Genomic DNA, 27,672 nt, shown 5'->3' on the forward strand with positions numbered 1-27,672 from the left:
GAGAAATCGCGGCTGTTTCGGACAGACATTGTTTGGCCACGGACAGCCCACGTACATGCACGCAACGGTACTAGCTTCTCTTGCACAGATTTACGCGGCGATGTGTACTGTTCGCTCCGCTTCTTCTACTCTCTCTCTCTCTCTCTCTCTCTCTCTCTCTCTCTCTCTCTCTCTCTCTCTCTCTCTCTCTTTCCCTTTCTTTCTCTTTCTCTTTCTCTTTTTCTTTCTCTCATTCTCATATTCGCTATTGCTCTCGCTGTGAACTTCCCTTTTATTATACTTGGTTTCCTTCCGGCTGGAGTTTATTTTCTTTTTGTCCTCCTCGCGCGATCTCTTTCTACTTTTATTTCGTTTTCACTATCCAACATATTCTCCCGCTCGTCGCTTCTTTACGCGATCACTTTCTGCTTACACATTTATCATTTTCATAACTTTCGAGCAAAGTAAATTTTAGTATATATAAGTCATACATAACTTATTTGAATTGCAATGAAAAAAAAGTAGCTTTTTATGTGGTTGATATTTATATACATATCGCGTACAATATATGATTATAAACATATACGAAATATATTGTCTGGTATGAGATATTGATTATTATCATAATAATTGATATAAATAATTTTAAACAAAGCATTACAAATATATATCTTAACGTGAGATTGTAAGTCAGAAAGAAAAATTTGCATCTACAAAGTAAATCATTTCGAAACATGTTAATGTGTGACGATTTTATTACGGTATCATATTATCATTAAAATCAAATTAATTCAGATTTCTGGTAATTTTCGCGTTTAATTGAGTTACGACTTTCGCAAATGTAATCATAGAAATTTAATGTGATATATCGAGTTATCGAAGATTATTTTTGATATGTTTGCTTTGCGCAGAAATTTTCAGCTTGAAGCAATACGATAGTCGATTCCGCTTCATAGAATTAGAATACGGTTTAATTAACGACATTATTGACATAATTATTGATGTATTACATTTGAGAATAACAATTGTCATCCCCTCAATAGTATGAACGTATCCGATCGTTAATGATGCGGTAGAAAGCAATAATCCACTCTGTCGAATATCTTAGGCGAGCCACAGTGTATTTGGTCTGTCTATTACTCAGGTCTCCCGGCACGGGACATTAGGACACTATTGGTACATTATCAGTGAGCATTAATACCGGCAGCCGCCTCGCACTATCGCGTTGCACGCTAAGATAATTACAGGGTGAAATATCGTCCGGTAAGGCAACATCGCCAGTTACGACCACGTTGGGACCACGCTTGTTCCTCCTCCTCTCTACCCCGCGCCCTCTCCTCCTGCGCTGTCTTTCTCGCTCTTCAAGCGCCGACTATCCACCTCTCTTTTTCCATTGTCGGCGGGCTTCGTGTCTTCTCCTCGTATTCCCCGCTCGTTTCCTCGATTCTTCTTCCACTCTTGCCGCCTGGCGCCTTCCTCACGAACGTGGATTTTGGTGGAGCTTTCCCGGTCTGACGATTTCAATTTGTCGACCGGAAGGAAGAAGAGCGGAACTCATTCGAACCGCGGAGAGCCGCCGTTGGTGCCAGAGTAGAGCGTGGCTAGTTTTATCCTTCGACCTTATATCCGTCCTCTCTTTATCCCCTTTTCGCTTTCACCCATTCCTCTTGCTGACTACCCGTTCCACAAACTTCTCCCTTCCACTCTTTACTTGGTTTTTTATCCACTTTTTTCGTCTAGTTTGTTTTTTCTCTCTCTCTTTCTCCCTTTTCTTAGAGCGACGGAAAATTGTTGCTCCGGGGGCTGCTACGGATCAACGAAATTGTAAGACACGAACACGCGAAGATGAAAGAAGGAACTGGAAATTTCGTCAGGTTGTTTCGATATCGTCGAAATAGTTGGCAGATGGTAGTAACAAGGGCGAGAAACGCGCGAAGTGTGAGCCTGATCGACGATAGCGCACGCCAGATGGAGAATAAGATGAGACTGCCGCAGTGGGGAAAGAGCGTGAAGAGGTACGAGAGTGAAAAGGGGGAGGGAGAGGGGGAGGGGAAGGAAAGAGCGTCAGTTCTCGGGGGTTGATTTACACTTCAACCTACATCCAATCCAGTCAACCTATATATGAAGCTCGTCAAGTTTCTCTGGCGTGCTCCCTGGAGTCTCGATAACTTGAGGATACCAAACTCTTAGCTGTGATGGTATAGGACTCCGAGTAAAGGCAATAGCTTGTTGCCCGGTCCGACATCAGCGACTGCCCACTACATCTTTGAGTTGCATCTCAAGCTTACATCGGCGATAATATACCCGACAACTTGTTAAAGAGCGAGGTCGCTAACAACAAATTAACGCGAGCGTTATATGTCTAGTCTCAACGGGAAATTATCACCTTCAGAGAGATACAGCTCGCCGTCTATTTAGGAACAATTTGTGATCGTACCTTCAAGTTGAGATGGTATTAATTCTGTCGCTTTAATAGAGTATCATTTAATTAAATTTTGCTTCTTACCGATTCTTGCTAGTATCCTAAAAAGAAATTAATTTATCACATGAATTTCGTGCAAACAAAGATTTTAAATTAATGAAAATGTAATGTCGATCAAATTTATATTACCGCTTTCCATTTAGCATTTTGAATTTATTTTTATTTATTATTATTAGAAGTTTCTCAACTCAAATTTATTAATTAATTAAAATTGTACAGACATATTTTTTAAAACAAAAAAGTCTAGTTCGAAATAAGCATCGAAAATTAATGAAAATGTTTGACAAATGTAGCAACATCATAAAAAATTACTAGATGCAATCAGTAATAATTTAATAAGTAATCAATACCTGAAAAATATAATTTTTTATTTTATAAAAATTGTTAGGCTTTGATTCTCTATAATATTAATAAGAAAATAATTTCAAATAGATTAATTTAATTACGTTCGGTCGCGTTACAACAGTTCTTATAGCATCTTCTAGTACACACTATTATCGCCTCTCTTAAGTGAAGTATTAATAATAATAAAAATGTGAACCCCTTAGAAGCGAATGTGCAAGACTTCTGACTATAACGTGACTTAAACAGCCACTCGGTTTTTCATGTTCAGAAGACACGCCAACGGACGTGCAAAAGCTACTAGAGGAGATTGTGGATGTACGAGCTCGTTTGCAGAACAATTTAAAGAAGATTCTACTTAAACGTAAAAGTGCGAGAAGATACGAGTCGCATAAATAATAGATTTTTAATCTGAGTCCACACAAGGAAAAATGAACTACCCTAGGAAGGGACTCTCGATTCATTTTTCTTTTCATGAGGCCTCCGAAGAGGCTGGATGAGGGGCGAATATGCAGGTTCCTTTTTTGCTCGGGACGCAGGAGAGATTAAGATTTCAGCTATTTTCCACTGAGCTTCTCTGACGTTTACACGCCTGCTAAAATCGCAAAGGTATGGCATCGCCTAAATTCTGTTACAAGCGAAAATCGATGACGTGACATTTGGAAATGCTTCGTTTTCTTTGGTATCTTTTCTAAAATTGTCCTCAAATATAATCATCTAAGTCGCGCATTCTAAATAATTAACTTCTTTCAGAAAATGTCATTTTTAAATATAACCGAGAAAAATATAAGATCATATTTGGCCATATATAATTATATTCGAAATTTGGCACGATACTTATTATGCGCATATACAATCGCGCTACAAATATGGTCTTATATAATTACATAAATCCAGTTTTTGTTAGATAGTCTTTTTTCAAATAAACATAGTACGAAATATTTGTTCTGTACGGTGCTCTTATTTTTCTAATGCATTTGCTTTTTCTTGATAAATTCCAAAGATGTATATATATTTCATATAGAAATATATTTTACATCTATAAACATTTTATTCTTCAAATAGATTTATCTTGTATTTCTCTGCGGGTCTTACTTTGATATCAATAGATTTGCTTGTAAAATAATGTCTTACTTCACCATCTAATCATCACATATTCTGCTTTACGTAATCGAAATTTCAGTTACCACGTCCGCCGACGTGCGTCTGAAATCGAATAGATTTCTGTCGTAAAACCAGTATCGGTTTACACGACTTCCTAGCAATACGTTTTGAGAGGCATAAATGTCGCGTGGAAGATTGGAAGTGCTGCCAAGGGAGAACGTGGGTGTATACTTGAAACACAACAGCAAGGTTGCTCTTAGCAAGGAAGGTATGGTATATTGAAACAAACCAGGATCGAGGGTCGCCATAGAAATGGAACGGATGTAGTTTTAGTCTCAAGAGATTCGCATTCATTCGCCGTCCTCTGTAAATCATCCTCAAATCTCGACCCCTTCAAACTCGTATCCAACATATCGTAATCTTGTATAAGATGCATCAGTTTAGAAAAGAATAGTGACAAATTTGCTAACTCGAGTAGATAGGATGCCGAGTCGGTTAGGCCGATTTGTGTCTTTGACACGATGCTTGGAATAAGAATATTCCCTTGTGAGAAATGATGTCACATCTAGAAATAGAGGAGAGAAGAGTCGGTCAATTGACTTATCAAAAATCAATATCGATTGCTCTACAAGAAACGTTGACAAATGAAGCGATATGCCGGAGTGGGATATAAGTTAAGTGGCACAAAGTGGCATTTCCATGCGCGGTGTTTCAACATGTGCACGTATGTCGTGCAAGTGGAGTAACTTTTGATATATGCAACGCCAGTGTTGAATATAACTTGATATTTGTGTAGCTAGGTATATCTACATGTATGTGTAAATGAACATCTCGAAATTTCAGATTTGAAGAGGATTATTGAAGTATGAATGTTTAAGTTGAATAAAATCGTAAATAAAAATATTATAGATAAGAATTTTATTTCTCAATCTCAAAAATTGGAAAATCATTTTTCTCCAAATTTTTATCCTCTCAAAAAATATTGTATAATAGCTTTAGATTCTCAGTATAAAAGTCTAAGCTCAAAAAACACAGAAATATAATTCTCTTTCACACGTATCTGTATCATATAAATCCGATAAATGAATATCAGTAGTTCCCCATTACTCGGCGTTTAATCCAATGATAAATGTAAGTAGCTTCCATAAACTTTATATGCTTCCAGCATTTTATGAATTTGCATTAAAGCTTTCTGTGACATGATCCCGTTCAGAATGGCTCGATCCGCAGACACGTTGAGCTACGCTTAAACGGTGCCATAGATTTTTCGGCTTCAGACTATTTGAGCTTGTCCGTGTGTTCGCGGTGCGATGCAGAACCGAAGCCAATGTGTTCCCGGCGCGAGAGAAAGTCGTTTCAGTTCGCGTTTCAGGACTGGTATTGGTTCCAGTTATGTAGGTACAGATGGGCCAGCGCGCACGGTCGACGAGGCACAAATATATCTATATAGCTGTGCAAACTCTCCGCTATTGCAGGAAGAGCGAATGGGCTGTGGAAGGCCGGAAGGGAGGGCGAAGAGATGTGTAGGTGTGCGTACCATTTGTGAATGTCACTGTGCGACACAGAGAGAGAGCCGGGGCTGGACATGAGGGACGGAGAAACTGTGAAATACACGGCTCAATACTTCGCTGGTGCACGCTTTGTCGCGGTCAGCCCCAAACTCACCCGCAATTCTAATTGTTACATGAGGCATCGGACGCCTCGAATATATGTCGATACATGGTGGCGCGAAAAAAACTATCAGGCAATAGGGATAACTGAGCGCGTCGCGGTTGGTGTATTTGCAAGTAACGTTGTTACCCGTAAGTGCTGTATCGATGTAAATCTGTCGTTACGCTCAGTTACTCACAGTAGTAGTGAAAATTGGAAATTGAAGTAATTGTTTAACGAGATATAATGGATGTTTTCTTTCATTAAATAATGTTACTTTAATGCATACTTTCAATAATAATGTGACTTGGCATGCGGCACATCATCGTTTTGAAAAGTAAAATTTATCATGTGTGAAAAAATATAGGCTGTATATTTTGAATTCTTACATCTCAACTGATGATATTATACATATATATTGATTTATCGTTCATATTAATCGTTCATCTTTTGAAGAAAAAACTAACTTTTTTTATATTTGTATAATATTATATAATATTTTAGCAACTGTGAAATAATTTTATAAGTGCCCATTTTTATCAGAGATTTTACAAATTAAATAAATACAAAGAATGGAAAAAATTTTATATTTTTAAAATAAACTATGGTACATTATATATTTTTAATGTCATTATTTTCTTTTTGAAATTTTTTTTCACAAATGAATCGACTGTTCTACATATTTTTAAAAATTCCATGTATTTAACAATGTTGTCACTATGTTCAGTTCTTTTGTTTCTAACGTTGTCTTCGAAATATAAATCTCGATATTTGAAACTGCCCTACTTCTTACAGTCCGTACTTATACTTGTACCAATTTATTTCATGTTGGCTCCATTTATTTCAACCTGTTGATAGGTAGGAATTCATGTATGCCAGTATGATCTTTCAGTAGTACTTTTGTAACATATATTCTGACAGTAGTACCTTCTTCTAACATATGCTGACAGCATGATTCATAGTAGTTGTACGAATATTAAAGGAAAAACAATTTTTTCACTGAATTTTTTACATATATGGCGTAGAATTTTAATCACAGATACAAGAAGTGAGAAAAAAGAAAGAATCATTTACGATACATTTAGGATACATCATGAAATGCAAATTTGTAAATTTGAATATATTACATATACATTAATTTATATTACTAATTTAAAAAAATGCTTTTGTCTTTTGCTTTCTTTCCAAAATATATAAATAATAATATATATCTTACAAATATAACAAATTCGAGTTTTCTCTGTCGTGCTGTTCAATTCTATCACATATTTGTACGTTGAATATGGTTAATTGGTTCGTTTGAAAACACTGCATCAATATATAATTGCGAGTATATCCATAAATTACAACTTTGTTAAATAGCAGCTAATGCAATTTCCTTTCTATGCTGCATTAATTTCTATTTATATTGGAAAAATTAAATATTTATTTTGCTTAAAATAAGGAGAAAGTGGAAGAAACTCTGTAAATTGCAAAAAAGAAATAACATAATATGATATAACGTAACGTATTTCGAAAACGTAGCTTATCATATATGTTACAATTATTATATAATAACTTTAATTAAACACATGGTCTTTGATACAATATTAATTAGAAAAATGTAATATATTCTATAAACCTTTTTTTTATTGTTAGTAAGGCAATGTACGTGTATACATTGGTAGAACATATGCACGAGACGAGAGAATAGTTCAACCGAGTCGTGATGGAAAACAATGGAATAAAGCGAAGTGGAATGAAGTGTATGCCTTTTGAATGCCCCGTGGACAAGCCCTCAGGGAGGGAACTTAAAATGTTACGAAAATACGAAACAGGTATAAAGTAAGAGTAGCTCTTGAAATTGAAATATGAATATACTACTGGCCCGTGTGAACGTTCAAAGAGGAGGCAGATAGTAGCAAAGAATATTCTCAGAGAAGGGCAATATTTTAGAGTGAGAGAGAGAGAGAGAGAAAGAGAGAGAGAGGAGGAGGAGGAAGAGAGGGGAGAAGAAAGAGAAAGAGAGAGAGAGATAGCTAGGATCGCATAAATATTGAAGAGTATGAAGATGGAAAATATTCTAGATGGTAAATGAACGATAACAGCTTCCATTTCTTACACATTGTATTACGCATTTCACAGTAACTTATATAAATAACGATATAAGCAGATAGAGAGAGAGAGAGAGAGAGAGAGAGGGGGGGGAGGGGAGAAAGAGAAAGAGAGAATGATCTTTTAGTGTATCATTGTGTCGATAAATAAAGAATAATTTTTGTATTATCACGTGTCAAGATATTTTTCTCATATATATAATTTATATTTTAATAATTAAATATATATATTTACATCACAACATTTTACGTTATATAAATAAATATTAAGCACCTTACAGATTATTTTTTATTAAATGTATCACTTTTTTCTGCGACGCCAAAAAAATGGTAAATATTTCTAAAAGGTTTGTGCTTGAGATAGCATTATGGAACATAATCTGGTAAACACTGCAAATAATGCAATTTATTCTACGATGCCTCTGAAATAGAATGCGGAAAGTATTGAAAAACTAACGCGTTAACCAGTTTTGCTATTTTCACACGCGATTAAACGAGTTATTTTCAGACATGTGTACCGGACCAGTTTACGCAACTGAATTTGGTAAACGTGAGCACAATTAATTTTGTACATACATATACAACAGCAATCTGCCTAGTACCTTGTATTTTTTTCCACTTCACAGTCGGCATAGGTTGGGTAAATTGTAAAAATCGGCCCGGCACAACAATGGTTCTTCAAAACACGTTTATTATTACGTGTATTATTTACTTTGTTTTACAAATTTCGATTCTGATATGGAAAATATGATACGGTATAAAAGACCATTTTAAAATAAATAAAGCATAAATTTTACATCAATATTATTAATTATTATCTAATGCACAAAATATACGTACGAATAATACGGACAATATTTATTCGTAATTGAAGAATTTGTTTGTGTATGAATTGATAGTTGCATTATACAATATACATACATACAACAATGTATATATTTTAGCTGTTATTTAGTTGTTTCAAGACTTTAAAACTTACCGTCGACCTCGATTTATCTTAAACCACGTAGTTTAAATCAAGTCAAGTTCTGCGCGAGTCCAAGTTTTATTTACATAAAATTATATTTTAACGATGGAGCTACAAGTGCTCCGTTCTCAGTAGTTATATTCGAAACCATCGTTATCGCCTCATTATCATCAACTCTTTTCTGGGAAAAGCCGACGCTCAGCTTTTGTCTATTCTATCGCTCGTAAAGCGAATTATCTTAATCTGTAAGTTTTCTCGCTAATAACCTCAGTAGCAAACGTTAAAATAATTTTTTATTTCCATTTGTTTTTTTTGCATTTATGGTACATAATTTGTTGTATGTTATTTATTTATTTATTGTACTATATTTTTATTATACATTAAACATTATCAGAATAGAAACAATCTATTAATTTTATGATATTTAATATGAAGGTTTTACTTGATAAGATATAACACATTAATCTCAGATAATGCGCAAAGTTCTTTTCAAATTTCATGCATTGGGGAGAGAAAGTTTGAGTAAGATTTCCTTCAACTGTACGAAAGATCAGCAAATCCTTAAAGTCAAATTTACTAGATAAATGAAACTGAATTTTTTTACACTTAGTAGTTATCTAATAGCAATTTGAAGATTTAGAAAATTGCAAAATTAAGGAAATTTAGAAATTCAAACGCGTTTTTTAATTTCTTTTAAATATATTTGGATCGCACATAAAAGTGAATTTAAAAATATATAAAAAGGAAATAATATATAGAAACTTTTTGCCACGCGACGTATTAAAATTCTTGCAAAATAGATATATTAATATAATTCGCATTTCAGATCTTAAGCTGTTTTACATACGGAAACAGATAGTTCATGGTCCCTTTAATACACTTAATACACAGCTTTGATTCCTTTGACAAGCGAGCTTTCTGTATCTTCCAAGCCTCGTTCCCGGATCACGATAAAAGGAAACGCTCGGCCGTTAAACGCGAAAAGCAGCGGCGCTTCGACAGAGCCTCGGGACGCGTCTGTACGTCGCCATACACATAATCTACGTACCTGTGTACGTATAATACGACGAACGTTTACGACCCGAAATTCCGACGAAGACCTCGTCGAAATTTCAGTGTGCGAGGCTGCACGTTGAGCATCCACATCCACATCCATATTCATGCGCAGACCGTGGCGGGTGGCGGGTATGCAAATAACAATATAGGTTGAAACGCGGAGGGTGCGGGTAGTGTGTGGACTGGAGCCGACATGTGGATAGGGAGGATCGTGGCGAGGAGCGAGAGAGGGAAGAGGAGACGATGAGAGAGATGGTCCGAGTATAAGAGGGTTCGGGATCGCGTCAGATGACGGGATTTTTCAAAATGTGAAAACTAATATTGCAAAGCCGCGGCTTCCTACGGGGATGGGTCATCTCGACTATGACTCACAGACAACGCCTCACCCTCGTTTCGCCTTGATATCCTTCTCCATCCTCTCGTGCTATTTCAGAACCTGCCTCCTTTCTTTACCTTATCCTATCCACTGCTATGTCGTCGCTGGCCTAGTCCTTCGCTCTCTCATACTTTTTCCTTTTTATATATCTCGTCTCTCTGTGTGTGTATGTGTATGGGGATATGTATATGGGGGATGTCATATATACTGAAAAAGTATATCATGTAGCTCACTGACAGCTACGGCTATCTATATAGCGACTACGATTCACGGTACACCGCCTCTCATCGGCCTTCTTGCGTTGTAGGAAGGGAGCTTTCTTTATTAAAGCTCGCCGGAGTGACCAAAATATGAGTTTATATCTACTAGGGACCGACCGCCTGTCTGTCGTAACCCTTGTCTGCCTTGTGGCCTTCGTCATAGTCATCATAGAAAATGAGGTACAAATATAAATTCCATCTATTTCGTTATTTCTCTGCGTCTTTTGTTTTGATGTTTAATACCACCTAACTTATGGTATATTAAAATGAAAGAATAAAGAATATAGCCACTTTAATGTATTCAATTACTGAATGACTAAATCTAATATAAATATTAACAATTAATTTCCTTTGTCTCTATGTAATAATAAAGATACGTGAATCTCTTTATATATTTAAGTATTGTTTAGACATTGTGGAAATCGATTTATTTGACGCGCATTTAAATAAAGAATTATTTTAACGATAAGAATTATTCTAACTATAGTAACGCTTATATTTTATTACCTACTTCGCTTGCACTTTGTGATAAAAGTAAAAATCAATACTCTCTCTCTCTCTCTCTCTCTCTCTCTAGGTTTATTTTAATTATTTATGTATATGTACTAGAGTCAATTAAAAATAACACAATATAAAGTAACAGAGATATACAATATTTTTGCGTTATCTTTTTTTGAAATGTTATCATGAAAACTTTCACATACTGCAATACTTGCGATAATAAACCATATCTCGATGGAACTCTAGGGATTTAGAAGAACATTATAGTTAAACAACTATGCAGGAGAACACAGTGAACGATGCTCTGGAGAGTATCAGTTTTTAGTTGTTATCGTTGATATTCTAAAAACTGATCAATATAAAATAATTTTATAATACATATATTTTCAATCGCTCGTCTGCAAAAGAGGTATAAATCAGTTAATATTTGATTAATAATATTGCTTCATCATCAACAATATTATTCATATAATTGTATAAATTATTGAAATAAACATAAAATCTATAATAATTAGGTATCTTTTATAATAAAAGACAAAAATATATATAAAAATTATTTGTATAACTAAATAATTCATAATTTATAAAATTTTATTTTTCATCGTGCGATTATCTCTTGTAATATTGTCATTGTATATGTTAATATACAATGACAATATTACATGTGCATATATGTCAAGATTATTATGATATAAAATTATTTTAATAGGAGCAAAAATACAATATTATGTTACAAAATTTTAATTTTTTTTTATATTTAATGATGGATATCGAAAGCTTTTAATTTATATTTCACTATATAGTACGACAGTAGAGGTTTGCAATGAATATTTGTAAATAAAAGATTTGTAAAAAAGTATAATACATTCAGTGTGAAGCAGATGAAATGGTAACGTTGCATTTCGAGATTGTACAGTTTCCAAGTGGGACCGGATGAGATGCTTCACAGATCTTAATGCGAACAGTGCCATGGGTATAAAAAGAATAGCAACAAAAAAGAATATTCAACGTTAGCGAACGTTATTACTTTTTGTATATTTCAAAAGTGGATATTCCAGGTCGTATAATGAAATCTCGATTGCAATATTGGTAATAAAATTTGATTGCTTGATACGTATGTTATATACATGCAAACTAATTGTACCTTGCTACATTTTTCCGATGCTTGGAAAATATTAAAGCCAATGTATGTACATATACTATTTGCAAAATAAAATTTTTCATAAATGTGTTTGTATTATGTTATATAGTACATCATATGTATATTGCACGTATTGAGTTTGCTCTTTACTAAATTTTTAATGAAACATTTTAATAGATTCTATTATTAGTTAAGAGAATAAGAAATTAAAACAATGACGTATTGAAATCTCATTAAGCAAGTAACAAAATATTAATTTCTATCGCGTTAAATAATCTTTGATATTTATTATCACGACTATTTTTTTTCCGAATATTAATATGTATCTATTTTATCATTGCGAGCTTTTAATATTCATATTCGTGACGCGTAATGTAATTAAAGTACATAAAATTATAACGATTACCCTGTCATCGCTGTTTTGAATAAAATGACCAAAAACTCGAGAGACAAAACGCGATATAAAGTTCATGCTCAAAAATAAGTAAGTTCATATAGAAAATAGAACAAAATGATCCAAAACGAGAGTTTTATAACCGTAGATTTCTGTAGCGTCTTGTTTCGATATCAGATTGGAAACTTTTCTTCTTATACGTATGTACATCGGTTATATAAATGTACATTTTCGTGATTAGATGTGTTCAACTTTCGTAATTGATCGAATAATAAATTTACTAGCCACAAGGGAAAAAGAATCATTATATTCATCATGATTTCAAAGAGAAAATAATAAATGATTTAGCTATAATGTATAAGTCGCCAAAACAATATCATTGCATTAGAAAATTTGGGTAAGGTTTTAAGATTTATATAGAAAGTAAACAGGTCAGTATGTCATTTCCAGCTCCATCATATTCGCTACTTTTTCTACACATGTAGACATGTACAATCACAATCGTACGTCTGTCCAACTCTATCTTTTTCTTCTCTTTTGTTTTCTCTGACACTCGACCTCCTTATTTCGGACACGTTTTCAGAAGTCCACGTTGCAACTATTTCGCGTTCAAAGCGCTCTCTCTCTCTCTCTCTCTCTCTCTCTCTCTCTCTCTCTCTCTCTCTTTCTCTGCATCGATAGTTAGTACGAGATATCCAAAGACTTTTCCAAATCCCTGCAGTATTTAAATATTCGTATCAATCCTCCTTTTCTTCAGCATTTCCGATGCTTGAATCTCGCAGTCCCTTAAGCTATCAGTTCGTCGACGAACGACTCGACATGAATCGCGGTTGTATTCAAAGAACTTCGTCTCTTTTTCTCTCTTTCACGCTTCCGCCATCAACCTCCCCTTCATTTTCCTGCTTTTCATGTGTACATCCCCTAGTCGTCAACAGTTGCTTTCTCTCTATTCCTTTACTCACTACCCGATTTGGTGTATAGTCGCGTTGGCTACACCGTGTACAGTTGTGTACACCGCGAAGTGTGCGTTATTGGCAAAGCGGGGAAAGGTACTTTCATAGAGAAAGGCCGCTGTTTCTGGAGCTGCATCGTTTTACGTGTTGCGTCTGATCGTGAATACCCAACCCACACCGCCGGTATACCTTTATCTGTTCCTCCGCATCGTACGCTCGTAGACTTCCCTTCCGAAGTGCCTTTGTTCGAACGAGTTGGCCGAGTATTGCGGTGGCCGTGGCGAAAGCCGGTTGTGGCTGCCGTCTCGTCCATGAAAAAGAATTGCCGATTTAATATCGTGACACACCGGCATGTTAAACGCTCCTATGTATCAAATGTGATATGGCTCGACCAGTTTTGTTCGGTTAAATTTCTTCTTCATTTCATAGTTACCTTTTGCATAATAATAAAGAAGTCTCTTTTATTTTATTAATGATAAAAATTATATCAGTAAGTGAAGTTATTTTGGAATTAATTTTGGTTGAATATTTGATTATTTCAAATATAAGTACTGTGTAAGTACTTTTAAATCAATCATATATTTACGTATTTTAAATTATAATACAACTTTATTTGTATAATTAATTTTTTTTGTACAATATATATATATATATATCTTTGTACAAAAAAATTAATATATATCTATAATATATATATATATATATACATATATATATCTTTTATTTATTTTAAGCCTGATATTATGTTTTGACAAATGAATATCACACTCACATAATCCTATCGCTTTTGCTGAGAGATAAATAATAGTCTCTTTCACGAGACCTTTCACGACCCTCATCGGCTGTCCAATGTTGCTGAAATACTTTATTTTCCTATTTTATTAAGTATATATATATTTTTTCTATCATTTCCCATATATCTTGTGAAATTCTCTAACCAACCATTTCTGAGGTGAAAGAATCAATTCTCGCATCTATTCAAAAAGATGTTTTAGAAATACACACAATAACGAATAAAACTTTAATTTAATAATTATATCATTCAAGAAAGATATTAATTACAAATCTTAATTATGATAAAGTGTACGATATATTTTGTAAGATTACTCTAGCATTATTCGAGAGCTATAATAACAATTGTTAACTTAAAAATAATGAATTAAACCTTTTACATTAGAATGCCAAACTTCTGACACAGAAATAAAGCAAAAGTTTTAATAAATAATAGTATTGAATGATATTACTGATATTATTTTTTTTCTAAATAGAAAAAAAATATTTTTAGCAATGTTGCTTCTTACGTTGCATCGTTAATACAGTTATAAACTCACCATTTAAATTTTAATTTAATGTTAAATTTTATTTTAACGTCCGTTAAAATGTGAAGATACAGCGAGTTAAAGATTTATCGCGAATCGCCAACTCTTAAAGTTGCACAAATTTGGTCGAATTCGTACCAAGAACCGAAAGGAAGAACTGGCCATTGGAGAATCCGGAGTAGGCCGGAGACAGGAAGAGGGGAGCGAGAAAGGATGAGGGAGAACGAATACGTATCGTTGTGCCGTCGAGTGAGCTGAATATTTTATTTGGACGAGTGCTTGGGCTCAGCGTCGGCATATATCCATTCTTCCAAGGGTAGTTTTTTCTCTGCGACGTCTCTCTTGAGACATACAGCAGGTTGACGTAGCAGACATCTCTGGATACTGACCCTGGTCTTTTCTCAGACTGCTGTGTATTCTTCCGAGTCAACGTGCGCATGTATGTACTGACTATTACTGATTAATTACACTTTCTTTTGAAATTATTAATAAATGCTATATAAATAACCAAAAAATTCATCAATTTGAAGAAATGTGAAATAAATTTTGAATATAAAGGAAAATTAATTAATAAAAAATTTCTAATTTCATAGACACTGACAATGAGTAAAACATCATATTGTTTAAAGACAAACTTAAGAGTCATTATATTTAATATATATATATATATATATATTAAAAAAAAAAATAATAAAAGACCTTTGGAGGACCTAAAGAATATAAAAAGCAAGTAAGAAGCGACCAGAGTGCCTGAGGAGTCTACTCACAAAAAAGCATACATTATAAGCGTGCACTTTTATGAGCTAATGAGCAAAGTGCTCCTCTATAGTATTATTTAGCCCTAGCGATTCTTTATGTTTATGACTTTTATTTATTATAATCGAGCTTAAAAACTTATTTTTGATGCAGTAGTTGTAAATTCAAAGTTAAATATATAAAAAGATCCATAAATAAAATGTTGAATATGCTGTAATCACATTAATATGATTTTCCATGATATTTAATTATAAATATTATATACTCGTGTCAAAGCAAATATCGATTTTAATTTAATTTTAAAGTTTTCTTAGAGAGAGAGCTAAACTTTTTACTTTACCTATTTTTTTAAAATATAATCGAGTTAATGATTTTGATTTAATTTTAACTATAATTATAAATCTATGCTTCACTGATATATTCAATAGCAAATATAATTATCTATACAATAATATATACGTAATATATACTAATTAAATAACGTAATTATATAAGTTTAATTGCATTATACAGGTTTTATATACTCTAAATGGAAATATTTAGTTTTTTTATTCATTGTGTTTTCTGGAATATAAACTTTTTTTATTGTTGGTATATAAAGTTGATTATTTCGAAATATAAACGTTAACTTGTTCGATCTTAAGCGTCGCGTGACTTGAGTAACAAGTGAGTCGTAGGGCGGAAGGTAATGAAACTGAGAGCTTCGAGACAAGACTTGTGCGTGACATTGATTTCGGCAGGTTCGATTCCTGGCAAACGAGATATTGAGCTTCAAAGCGAGACTCGTACGTGGGCTGTATTTGGATGTACTTCGAGTCTATCTTCTCTCTATCTGTGCGAGAGGATAGCAAGGGCATGGCAGAAGATCCTTAGCAGGGTTTACAAAGAGAATGCACGATGCAGCCTCTTACTAGATCTCTGTCTCTACTCTTCCTTTTCCCCTGCTCCCGCGCCCGCTTCGAAGATCTCTGTTTTGCTCTTCTCTCGCGCCATCCTCCACGCCCTTCTTCATGCCGCTCGATATTTCAGACTCTAAGCATAATTCTAACCCTGGTGGACTATACGCGCGCCGAGGGAATTCTTCTGTGGCGACGCAGAGTAGCAGCCTTATTGAAATTTCATACCCGTTGACCTACCTACCAAAACCCTCCACCTCGGATGTGCTTGGCTAGTTCACCCGAACATCCGACGTACCGAATGCTTCCTTTCTGAGGGAGCCAACCATTACACGTCTCCGGCATCATCCCTCTTCTGCTTACGCCATCTTCGTTGAGTTCTTCGGAAAACTGTTCGTGGAAAGAATGGTCCGTCTCAACATTTACTCGAAGGGCGTACGCAACGGTCTGACGCCGCGCAATGCTTACGCGAAGCAGCAAAGTATCTCAAAAGTTGCGAAGTCGGGAAAGTGAAGGAAAGTTCACCGTGCCGAAAGAAGTTTGCAAAGTACGGAGGTACAGTACTTACCGTCTACGGAACGTTAAGGACGTTAAAGATCGTGATGGTGTTTTAAATTCATCAGGCGGAACGCGCGAGGAAATTGATTATATATTTACTATTTTTTTTCTGCTCAAAGTTTTCTAGAAAAAAAGAAAATTTATCGCACGCGTTTGCCGCATCAGAACGAAATGTACAACCTCCGCGCGAATTTGACATCCCCTCGACGCGTTACACTAGTCAGTGTGCAATTGACACTTCGAGACGGGAACTAAAACGGGATGATCGCCAAAGGCTACTAGATTTCCGAAACCGTATAAAACGGGCGAGACAATTTCGAATGCCACGTCACGTAGGTACGTTAAAGGTGATCATAACTATGTCACAACTTCGTTGGACCGAATTCTCTTTGACTATTTGCCGAGGGGCGAAGCGTCAGGTCAGACGTAAGAGAAGGACGAAGAAGATGGCTGGGGCGAGGCTAAGTTTACGGGGTCAGTTTGTCGAGAAAGGCGGCCATATAAGGAGTTAGAGGCAGAGAGCACCGAGAAGCGGTCGCTTTCTAGAGCGAGTTGGGAAATAAAGAGGAACAGGGGGCGTCCGCGCGCCGATGCAACTCGGTGGTGGTGCAGCCGAGGCGAGAAGAGGAGGGTAAGGGCGGGGGTAAGATTTAAACTCCGACAACGTCTCAAGTCCGAGTGCACCATGCTCGTTCAGTGGATTCGGTCGCCAGCGACCGGCTACTATTACTACTATAACCGAGCACCGAGATCCGGGATGGAATCCCCGGATGTCGGAGCCCGAGGCAGAGGACTCCAGTCTCCGGATTTTAAGTGCCTACCGCCGAACCAGCGAGGCGCATCATTCGGCGACTTCCCTGAATCATTTCACGGAATATCGCTCTCCACGACCCTTTCTACGACGTAGTCAGCCGCTCGTACTATCGTTGTGCATCAGAAGGGCAACCGTACGAGTAATACGGTAGAAACGAGCATATGTACTTGTTAGAGAGCACGGAATATACGCGCCGGATTTATCGCAGATAAAACGAGATTGACGTGGAGATTTTTCACGTGACGCGATGAGATGAGAACGAGATCGCGTATAGAGGAATGTATCGTACGGGAATAATTTTGTCTTACTTATCGTTGTTTGTGCCTGCGACTGAAATTTTACAGACAGAAATAATTTTGTTTCCTATGTCGAGATAATACAATACACATTTCATTGATAAAATTTGATAAATATAAGAATAAATATTATACGTAAAAAATGTGACAGTAGATATAATACCATAATTAGAAAATTCAGTAGAACAATCCCGTTATATTCAGACATATTTATAATATCATTGTTATTATTAGATTATTATTATTAAATAATATCATTTTATTACAAGTTAAATTTAGTGAGATGTACTGAATTCATTCGGTTGGAAGATTTCAAGCTTATCGTTGAATTATCAATAATTATTCGTGATTTATAAGAGGATTTTTTATATATACGTTAGAGTTTTTGTCTGAGAATTCCGGACCCTAGATTCGTTCCGTAAACCGTAGCAGGAAGTCACAAACCACTCAGAGAAGTAACGAAGGTTCTAAGAGGAAAGACTGAGAGAGGTCGAAGAAGAGAGGCGGATTTCTGCTCCGGAAGGGAGTGATAATCTTGAGAAGTAATAAATCAAGTGACCGCACATTCACAACTCGCCAGTATATGGATCTGCGCGAGCAAGAATTGCGCCGGCGTAACATGCGGGCGGTTGTGTGTAAAACGTTATAATCTCTTTGTTGGGTGGCGGTACGCGCGAATTGTATCTAGTGTCATTAGCAGGAAAATTGTGACAGTGATAAAATTGTGAACCGGATATTGTCGTCTACCCCGTCGTCCGCTAGCGGGAAAGATTTTTGAAGATCGTAACATTTTCAGGAATTTCCGCTGAAGCGTAAGCGCTATGCGGGTTCGGAATTCCTCTGACATACCTACTCGGCGTAATTCCTGGCATTCGCTTATGTCAGAGCCGTGCTACTTTTAGGATTGAATAAAATGTATCGACGAATAAATAGAAGTTTACGCAGGATGAGAAATGTACGATTGCTTCCAGATAGCCAATAAGGAGGTAAGTAAGTACGCAACCAGCGAGAGGCTCGTAAGTAATAATTCTCTTCCACCCTCGAAATTCGATATCCGGTGGGGTAAGCTATTTCGTTGCTTTGATCCCCTTCGTCTTTCTTACGGATTGAGTACTCTATAAGAGCCGGCGTGTGCATCGGAAAATGAAATGGATGAGAGCATCTGGTAATGGACATTAAAAAGAGAAAGGGAGATTGCGTCAGTGACAATTGAATTATATTAGTCACGGTAAAAACGATGTTTGACCCCGGGCAAAAATTGAACTGTTTTATACATGTCATTCCTGGGAACTTTTTCATTTTTGTCGCATAAAATTTTCACACTTCTATGGATATGCTTTTGTACTATTCTCACGAAGTTTTAAAAAGCTTTTCGCTGACAAGCACGAATGTCGACCACGTACGCGTTGATAATCCGTTGAAAAAAATTACGATAGAGTTAGAAGTTACTTTGCGGTAATGCAAGGAAGTCTAAGCGCGGCAGAGGCGGAGGAATAACGCGTAGGAAATGAGAGAGCGCTCGAAAGAGAGAGAGAGAGAGAGAGAGAAAAAAAATAACGTCGGACGTACAGTGAAAGCTGAGTTATTATGTCCAGACATTACAATTGAACAGTCGTATCCCTTACTTTACCTATCTACCTACTCCCGTCGCCGCCGCCGCCGCCGCCGCCGCCTCCTCCGCGGTACGAGAAAGTTGTCTGTACTTTTACGGATAAAGATCTCGAGTAAAAGTTACGGTCGTTTGCAAACTAATCGAGCCGTCGCTTTCCCTACAGGGTGTCGAAACTTTCGGAGGCTGTCAACTTTTCCAACCGCCCTTACCGCTACCTCTCCCATTCTACTGCCTCCCACTTCTTTTTACGCTTACCCTCGACCAACGACGACGATCTGCAAAGTAAAGCAATCATGCTTTTTATCTTTTCGACGCTATCTCACACTCGTTTCTTCTTTATAACCGGGTCGGAGAATAAATAGTACCAGTGCGAATTCTTAAGGAAAGCTGCCGCGAAATATTTCGATCATTATCGGCGTGTTAACTCTTACTTGCCAAGTTTTCGTTGTAATTTATAAGCAAAGTTACTTCCGCGAATAAATAAAACTTCAGTCGCCAGGTACGCTCTGTAAAATAGTTTTTTTTTCATCATTTACAATATTCTTTTTCTATAAGGAAAATTAAAAAAGCTAAGTCACGTTACTCTAAACGTTACATGAAGTGAAAAACAGCTGTTATCGCATGTGCATATGGTGTATAATCGATATCATTTATATCCTCGCAAAGGTTACTTCCTCACGTCAGCTTTTATTAGCTCGTGTATTATGATTGGAGATGCACTTATACGTGATAATGGAAATTGAAGAAAAGAGCATTAATTTTTTTTTATAAACTTTTTAAAAATGTATTACTTTTGACATAAAATATACAATCCTTTTTATACACTTAGTCGTAAGTAATGTTAGTAAAATTTTTCTGAATTTATAAAAAAAACTCGCTGGAAAAATATTTTATTACCGATCTAAAATTTTGATTTTTTTGCGCGCACATATAGGTATAGATATATTACATACGTGCATAAAAGTATGTTATCGTTTTATACGGATTAAATTTAATCTTTCTCAACAATCACACATTAAGTCTATCATGTTGGCACATTTTCACGAGATATAAATAGTATGTAATACTTCAACAGATTGTTGAAAAAAGCCAGAACAAAAGACCGCGTAAACTCTCAACATTTAGACTGGTCATGCATGTTGCTCACCTCGCTCAGCAAAATATTAATTTGGACGCATGTTGTATACATGGTAGATCACGCGTGAAGAGTGCGATAAGCACTAAACGCATGCCCAGCCGAAACATATATATATATATATATATATATGTAGAATCGATAGAAAAAAACTGGCGCAGTCAACGTAATTCGTAAAAAAAATTTAAGAGCTCTATACTTACAAGAAACGAATCAAAATAAATGGAATTTTTGAATAAATGAAACTTTTTTAATGAAGGAGGATAATCGATGATAATGTCCTCATTACCAAAAGTGTCAGAGATGACTATTTGTTGACACAATCAAATCGCAACGATATACATATATATTTAAGAAGGAATTGAATCAGCTACGTCGAAGGTTAATAAATTTAACACTTCAACATTTCAAGGTTCATGAATTTGACATTGCACTTTTAAACTTTTAAAATATGAAATTAATAATTAATTTGTGAGTTAAAGTAAAGATTTGTGCCCTGTAGAATTAAAATTTTTATTTTCATAAATTTTTGTATGCAGTCACTATAAAATTTTCATAATACAATTATTATAAAAAAAAAATTAATTCAATGCAAGATAAAATTTGCGATTTTGGAATTAAATTATATTTTACAAAACTAATTTTTACTTTAATTCACAAATTAATTATTAATTTTATCTTTTAAAAGATGAAAAGTACTTTGTTAAATTCATGAATCTCGAAATATATTAGACTTATTAACTTTTAACATGCTGATCCCTGCAGTTTCTTCTTAAATGATGCTATACGTAATTCGAGAGTGCCGATTCCATAGAGCGTTAACGAATAACGGGCAAAGTATACCGCGAAGCTGATCCGGGTCGATCGGTTGGTCAGTCGAAACTCGTTCGTCGCAAGATTGATAACGAGGGTCGTTAAAATTCTGTTCGCTGCACCGCGAGAAACGGCCGCGGCCGAATTTCAATGTGTTCGCGCGTACGTGTGTTCGTCCTCCTCTACGTCCTCCTACGCGATGCACACGTGTGCAGCTTTACACGTGTATGACATATGCGGGTATACACACGTACACAGATTCGCGCGCACGGTGTATGCGGTGGCACGCACACGTGCGGCTGACGCAGCGGCATCCGTGTGAGAACGTCTGGCGCAGGTTTCAGCATGGAAACGACTCTCCGGGGGACGGCTATATTAAAATTCCTTAAAACTTTTTAATCTTTCCCCGCCGTAGTTAAATATTAATAACGAAATCTCGGATACGGCAATGTGCGCGGCGCTGCTCGGGGACACGCCGAGCCACTACTCGTTATACTTTTGCCAAGATTCCGCCGACGTCGCGCCAGGTTTCCTTCAAGTCCTAGATCTATGGATTAAAACTGAATAGTGGCGGGGTGACGGTGGACGTGCAAAATGGCAGCAGCCCGATTATAACGATGCCTTCGTGTATCATAAGTTAAGCTATGCGCGCCGGACTCTGGAAACATGTTAGTCACGTTTGCATGAGCGAGCGTGCGCGCACGTTTAATAGCAACACGCCTGTGCCCTGGTGTGAATGTGTATATTAAACGGTACGTGTATCGTCGAAGGGCAGTTAAGTTGGGGCGAGACGACCATGCAGCTTACTTAACCACCATTTAAACCTGAAAGCGAGCTTTGGTTCTCCGCCGAGATCAAGCTGTGACACTAACGGCCTAACGCTGTACTGAAATGCCCAAAACACGTGACTATAAGCGGCACTTCTAAGAGCAACATGCATGAATTGCTTCTTTGAGTATACCAACCCTACATATGTTATTGTATTATATTTCTAGAATAATGATACTTTTGACTTTTTTTTATACATGGCACTATTAATCGATATTGCGTTGCAGCATTTTATAAGTCAATTAAAAGTCAACTGTTTATAAAAACATGATATCAATTTTATATTTCTTCTATTTTACGCGCAAACTTTAAGACAGAATATTTTTTCTATATTTTTTCACAGTTCTCATATCTCTTAACTTATTTTGTCGTACTTTCTTAATTCTGTATAGGGGTGATGAAAGTGTAATGTGTCTTGTGTAATAATAATTAAATTAAATTAATTAAATTAAATAATAAAACAAAATTAATCGTGTAACAGGTTTTTATATAAAGCTACAACAGAGAGTAATCCGGGTTGTATTATCCGTAACTACTTTGTCTTTGATCCTGGTGACTATTTCGAATCTCCAAGAGTAATCAAGGTGTAAGTGCAATGCGCTTGTATGCAAATGTAGACATAGGTTGAAGCAAGTTGTAGTACTCATGTGAATAGACCATTCCAGAAATCCCTTTCCTATTGTACTCATTGTAGTGGTGCATTGTAGTAGCTTTCTCTAAGTTTCGATAGATATTCTTCGTTTTTTTTATAAAGAATAATGATTATTTTTTAACGCTTTATTGTCTTATACATATATGAAAATAATAATGTAATAGAAACATTAAACAACTAACCACACGCAGAATTTAAGGTCATCATCAATAGTTACATTTTATATCTTCTTATATCTTATTTATAATATTATCTTCTTCAAAACATATATTTATTTCGCTATCAGTAATTATGACATCAATTAAAGCTTCGATTTATGTTTCGATGCTGCGTCATTTGCAAATTATGACCGATAATTAATTTACATGGTTAAAATTTCAAGTTGCATTGTTAAAATTTCTAGTCAATAGCGGGCGAATCAGTAATTTGTAATTAAATTCCCCTTTGTTAAACATAATTATGCTTTCTATAATATTTAATACAAGAGTGGACGCATGCGTACATTTCATATATTTCAACATTTTTGCAAAAAGATATTTTAATTAAAGTTTCGAAGTATAAAAATTGTTGTTATTATCTTATTTTTTTATAATGCAATTTGTGATGTTTTAATACGTATATTTGACTATTGAAAATATTTTTGAAAGCTTACCAACAAGATATAATTATTTTCAAGAGCTTGCAATCATTTCTTTGCATAAATATCTGAGATACAAAAATCCATTAAAATGTTTTTTATCGAAAACAGTCGAGAAACAAATGTAGCATTTTTAGAAAAGAAATAAGTGATTTTCTCGAGTCACTAAAATATAAAGAAAATGTACCTCATCCTGACATTTTATGGTGACAGATCACACGCATACATAATATATATATATAAAAAGATATATATATATATATATATATATATATATATATATACATACATATATAAAACTAGAATTTATGGTACAATATTCATAAAGGCTTGCCCGAAAAGCAGAAGCGCTAAACCGCGTTTCACGCTTGGCAAGCGATATTCGCCAGCATGGCGTTATTCATATTTGAGGGAAATACGCTGACCGGCATGTATAAGAATAGTGAAATTGCTTAGCACGGAATATCGACATAAATTCGTAATAACTCGCTTTCCTGCGTTAAGATGCGTTTATCACTATAGAGAGTCAAACGACGTTATTTCAAAGGCAAATTTAGATAGACTTGCCTCTTTGTTATTCGCGTAATATATTTTATCCTCTATACAACGATTCCTTGCGGTATACTATACTATGAGCCTCGATCGAATGGATCGCACTAAAGATATAATTAATCACGAATGTTTATCGCATAAGGAACGAGGCATGGCAGGCCTTTCCGGGATAAACCAGCTGAGGCGAAGAAGAGCATACTTGGGATCGGAGAAAGGAGCGTTGGACGGAGCACAGAAGAAGCGTGAGGAGCATTGGTGTGGTAGTGGAGAGGAAGAAGGGGCTGGGGAAAAACAAAATAAAAGAGGAAAACCGCTAGCAATTTTTCACTAGCTTTTTAAAGCGCGGCTTAGGTACTCGTGAAGCGAGTTTGAATCGATTTTTCCAGTGGGAGGGGCAGAGGGGCCCATTTTTCTGCCGTCTTCTTGTACCAAGCGGCGCAAACTGTACCTACCTCTCCAGCTGTTTCGCCGCCGAACACGGTTGTCGCTCGAAGGCCGAGTTTAGATTGGAATCTGAAATTTCGATACCTTGCTCGACGATTCCCTTTTTTTTTTCCCCCTCTACCAATGCAAGCAAATGTTCGCGAAGTTTCGTCGGCGCAAAGGTGGTGCATCTGCATGAGCCAAGAATAAATCAGGCTGCGAAATCCGAATGGAGATTTCTTGCCGCGAGAGAAACGGATACGAAGATCTATGCTTTAGAAGGAGCGATTTTACCTCTACGATTTTTACGGATTGAGATTCTTAATCCACGCGAGATAGAGAGATGATAAAGCGCGGGATGATAAATTGTTGTTAACGTAAATACCTGCTTGGAGAGAAATATTGGTGTGAAATAAATGTCTCGATGAAGTACAAGTAACGCCACATAGTTGCCAGTGCATTTATTTCGTTCACTTTGCGGTTTTATCGCGGCGCGAAATCGCGATACTGTCCCTGACTTTCGTCACGTAAAATCACAGGGCGTAGCATACTGTTTGCAGATACAATCGATGTAGAGCGCGGGCTTACTGACACTTCGCATGCTCGCAAAATGTAAGCTCAATATGTTCCTTTTGTTTTGCTCACGTAATTTCCTTGCGAAATCGAAGTTCTGCCACTTATTATACCTATTCTTAGACCATCACGAATCCTTGGCATATGTACGCGGCATATGTGGCATAATTTGCTTTTAGAAATAAAGGTAATTCTCTTTATTTGAAAATTTCAGAGCATTATCACATTAGAAGTTATGACAACACGTTAACAAGTGCTGTATTTTTTATTTTTATATGTTCACTGTACATAAATAAAATAAAAAAATAATCATTTTAAAAGGTTATATATCAAAAATTATAAAAAATTTATAATAATTTATGATTCCACAGTTTTCCACAATTCATACAATTTAGAATTAGTTTAGAATAATCTAGAGTTGTTTATAATATTTTATGAAAAACAAAAAGAAAGAAGAAAAAGATTAAAAAAATATTTGGATATTTTATTCATTTTATTAGATCATTATGAATCAATATGATGAGCTAAATTTACAAGGAATAAATTTTATTTGTCAAGGGCTGTCTATAAAGATGCGTAAAATCATTTTCATCGCTGTAACAGCATTCTGCTGTATAAATGCAAGCATCTTAGTGTTACTAGCTTATTGATATAATCGATCAAGACTGCGGAGATTGACGCGACTTCACTTGTAGTTCGCAGCGACACCCGACTTCGAAGGGTATCGGTGCTTGCGATATTATCGTCATGCATCTATCGACCGGCGAGTTTAACGGAGCGCAAGGTCGCAGGACTCGTGGTAGCTGCCGCGCGATCGCAGAGATATGCATTATTATTGTTCGCGTCGGTGCATCGTGAAACGTCGGACGATGATGGAAACTCGTAAAACAGCTCAGTTAGGACGAGAGGGCGAGATCGTTAAAAGTGTAATAAACTTACGAAGTCGGTTGATAAAACGAAATATTCCGGATCTCCTTCTATTGCAATTTCTAGGGATTTGATTATGTCTATTTATCGTCAACACTGACGTTTCCCGATACGGTGAAGCTGTGATTTAGTATGGCTTTTTTATAAAATTGCATTTCTAGAAGATTGCAAACGATATTTGAGACTTACAATAGTACATGTGCTCTTATATGAATATTATATAATTCTTTTTATATTTAGAATATATTTATATATATTTGAATAACAAATTGTTTAACTGTTTCTATAGTATTTAAAAAGTACAAAAAATAATTTTTTTCTTTACCTAAATAAAATTTCATGTTGTTTAAGTGGAGCGATTTTCTCTACAAGTGTGAATGCTAAATATTTTTTTAAAATAAGTATTAAAATGTATTCTACCATATTTTATTAAAAGTAATTATATATTCATTAGTTAGTTTCAAATCTAAAAGAAATGAGTAATGTTAAAAATCTTTGTAGATCAGACAGTAGATTATTTTTGCATCTTTGGTGACATTATGTCGTAATATTATCGCTCATATAACTCTAGTAGAACAATAAGTCGTCTTTAATGAGCAAGATTAAGAGAACTTACGAAATCTCCCCGAAGGCTGAAAATGCTTCCCTCAAAGTATGTGTCTCGATCTCCGGGCTGAGATCTCCAACAAATATGTGATAGTGTTCTGAAACAAAAAATGATATAATACGATTAGATACATTCTGAAAAAATAAGGAATGCGATGAATTTTTAGCAGAGAGAATTTGAATGGGGAATAATAACGATCATATTTGCCATCATTATTATTATTAGCAATAAAACGTATATAAACCTGAATGAAAACGAAAAATGTGAAATATTTATTTGAAGATTCCTGTTTTCAGATATATATCTTCGTGATTAAATATTTCGCTGTCAGTTGTCGAACAAAAACTGTAGATAAAAATTCAATAACTTGATAAAAAAGAAATGATTGATGTTTTCCTATGACGTTCATTTAAAAATTATTATATTCATCTGTGTATTAAAAAACGGAACAAAAATATTCGAGAGATCGATTTTTAATATACAACAGATTTATGCAATATTATTTTATAATATTCATGTTCATATAGTTGTGACATACCATATATAGTAGTAACACGCCTGTTCTGAGAATATCTCTTCATTAAATTATTAATGGACACTCTCTTTTGCTAACAGCGTCATGATTCGGTTTAAAATATCTGGCATAAATACAAAGAAAATAAAATATCGCAGAATATTAAGCGCGAGAACGCTACTCTGGCACAATCGAAGGTCTTTCATAATACACAAAATGCGACCTCTAAAACACTTCAAAATAACTCGATGGAGAATAGAAGTTGTTGAAGACATGTAATAATTTAGTTATTTTCTTTACATGAATATATAGACTAGTAGGTGTGAACGATGATGAATAATTATTAATCGCAATTGTTTTTGAACAAATACTATGGAGCATGTTGGAGTATTGCGGAGCACATGTAAAATTGAATAATAATTAATAATAAGTAATTATTAATCACATAGCCATTTTGAACGA

General features: G+C 35.4%; 1 protein-coding gene and 1 long non-coding RNA gene across 10 annotated transcripts in view; one reads left to right on the forward strand and one right to left on the reverse strand.

Moving 5' to 3' along the window:
• LOC140672173 (uncharacterized) overlaps positions 1 to 27,672 on the forward strand; it is a 166,678-nt gene that overhangs the window by 82,397 nt on the left and 56,609 nt on the right. The gene's annotated exons all lie outside the window — the stretch shown is intronic.
• The window catches only part of LOC140672167 (nucleolysin TIAR), a 411,431-nt gene that overhangs the window by 64,068 nt on the left and 319,691 nt on the right, over positions 1 to 27,672 (reverse strand). For all 8 annotated transcript variants that reach the window (XR_012047840.1, XR_012047841.1, XM_072904062.1 and 5 more), the window contains one exon: positions 26,706 to 26,793. Coding sequence is in view for 6 of the 8 variants with exons in the window: in XM_072904062.1 (XP_072760163.1) it covers positions 26,706 to 26,793 (88 nt within the window). In the remaining 2 variants the exon portion in view is untranslated. The remainder of the gene's footprint in view (positions 1 to 26,705; positions 26,794 to 27,672) is intronic.

Source organism: Anoplolepis gracilipes, chromosome 12 (assembly GCF_047496725.1).
Source record: "Anoplolepis gracilipes chromosome 12, ASM4749672v1, whole genome shotgun sequence".
NCBI lineage: Eukaryota > Metazoa > Arthropoda > Insecta > Hymenoptera > Formicidae > Anoplolepis > Anoplolepis gracilipes.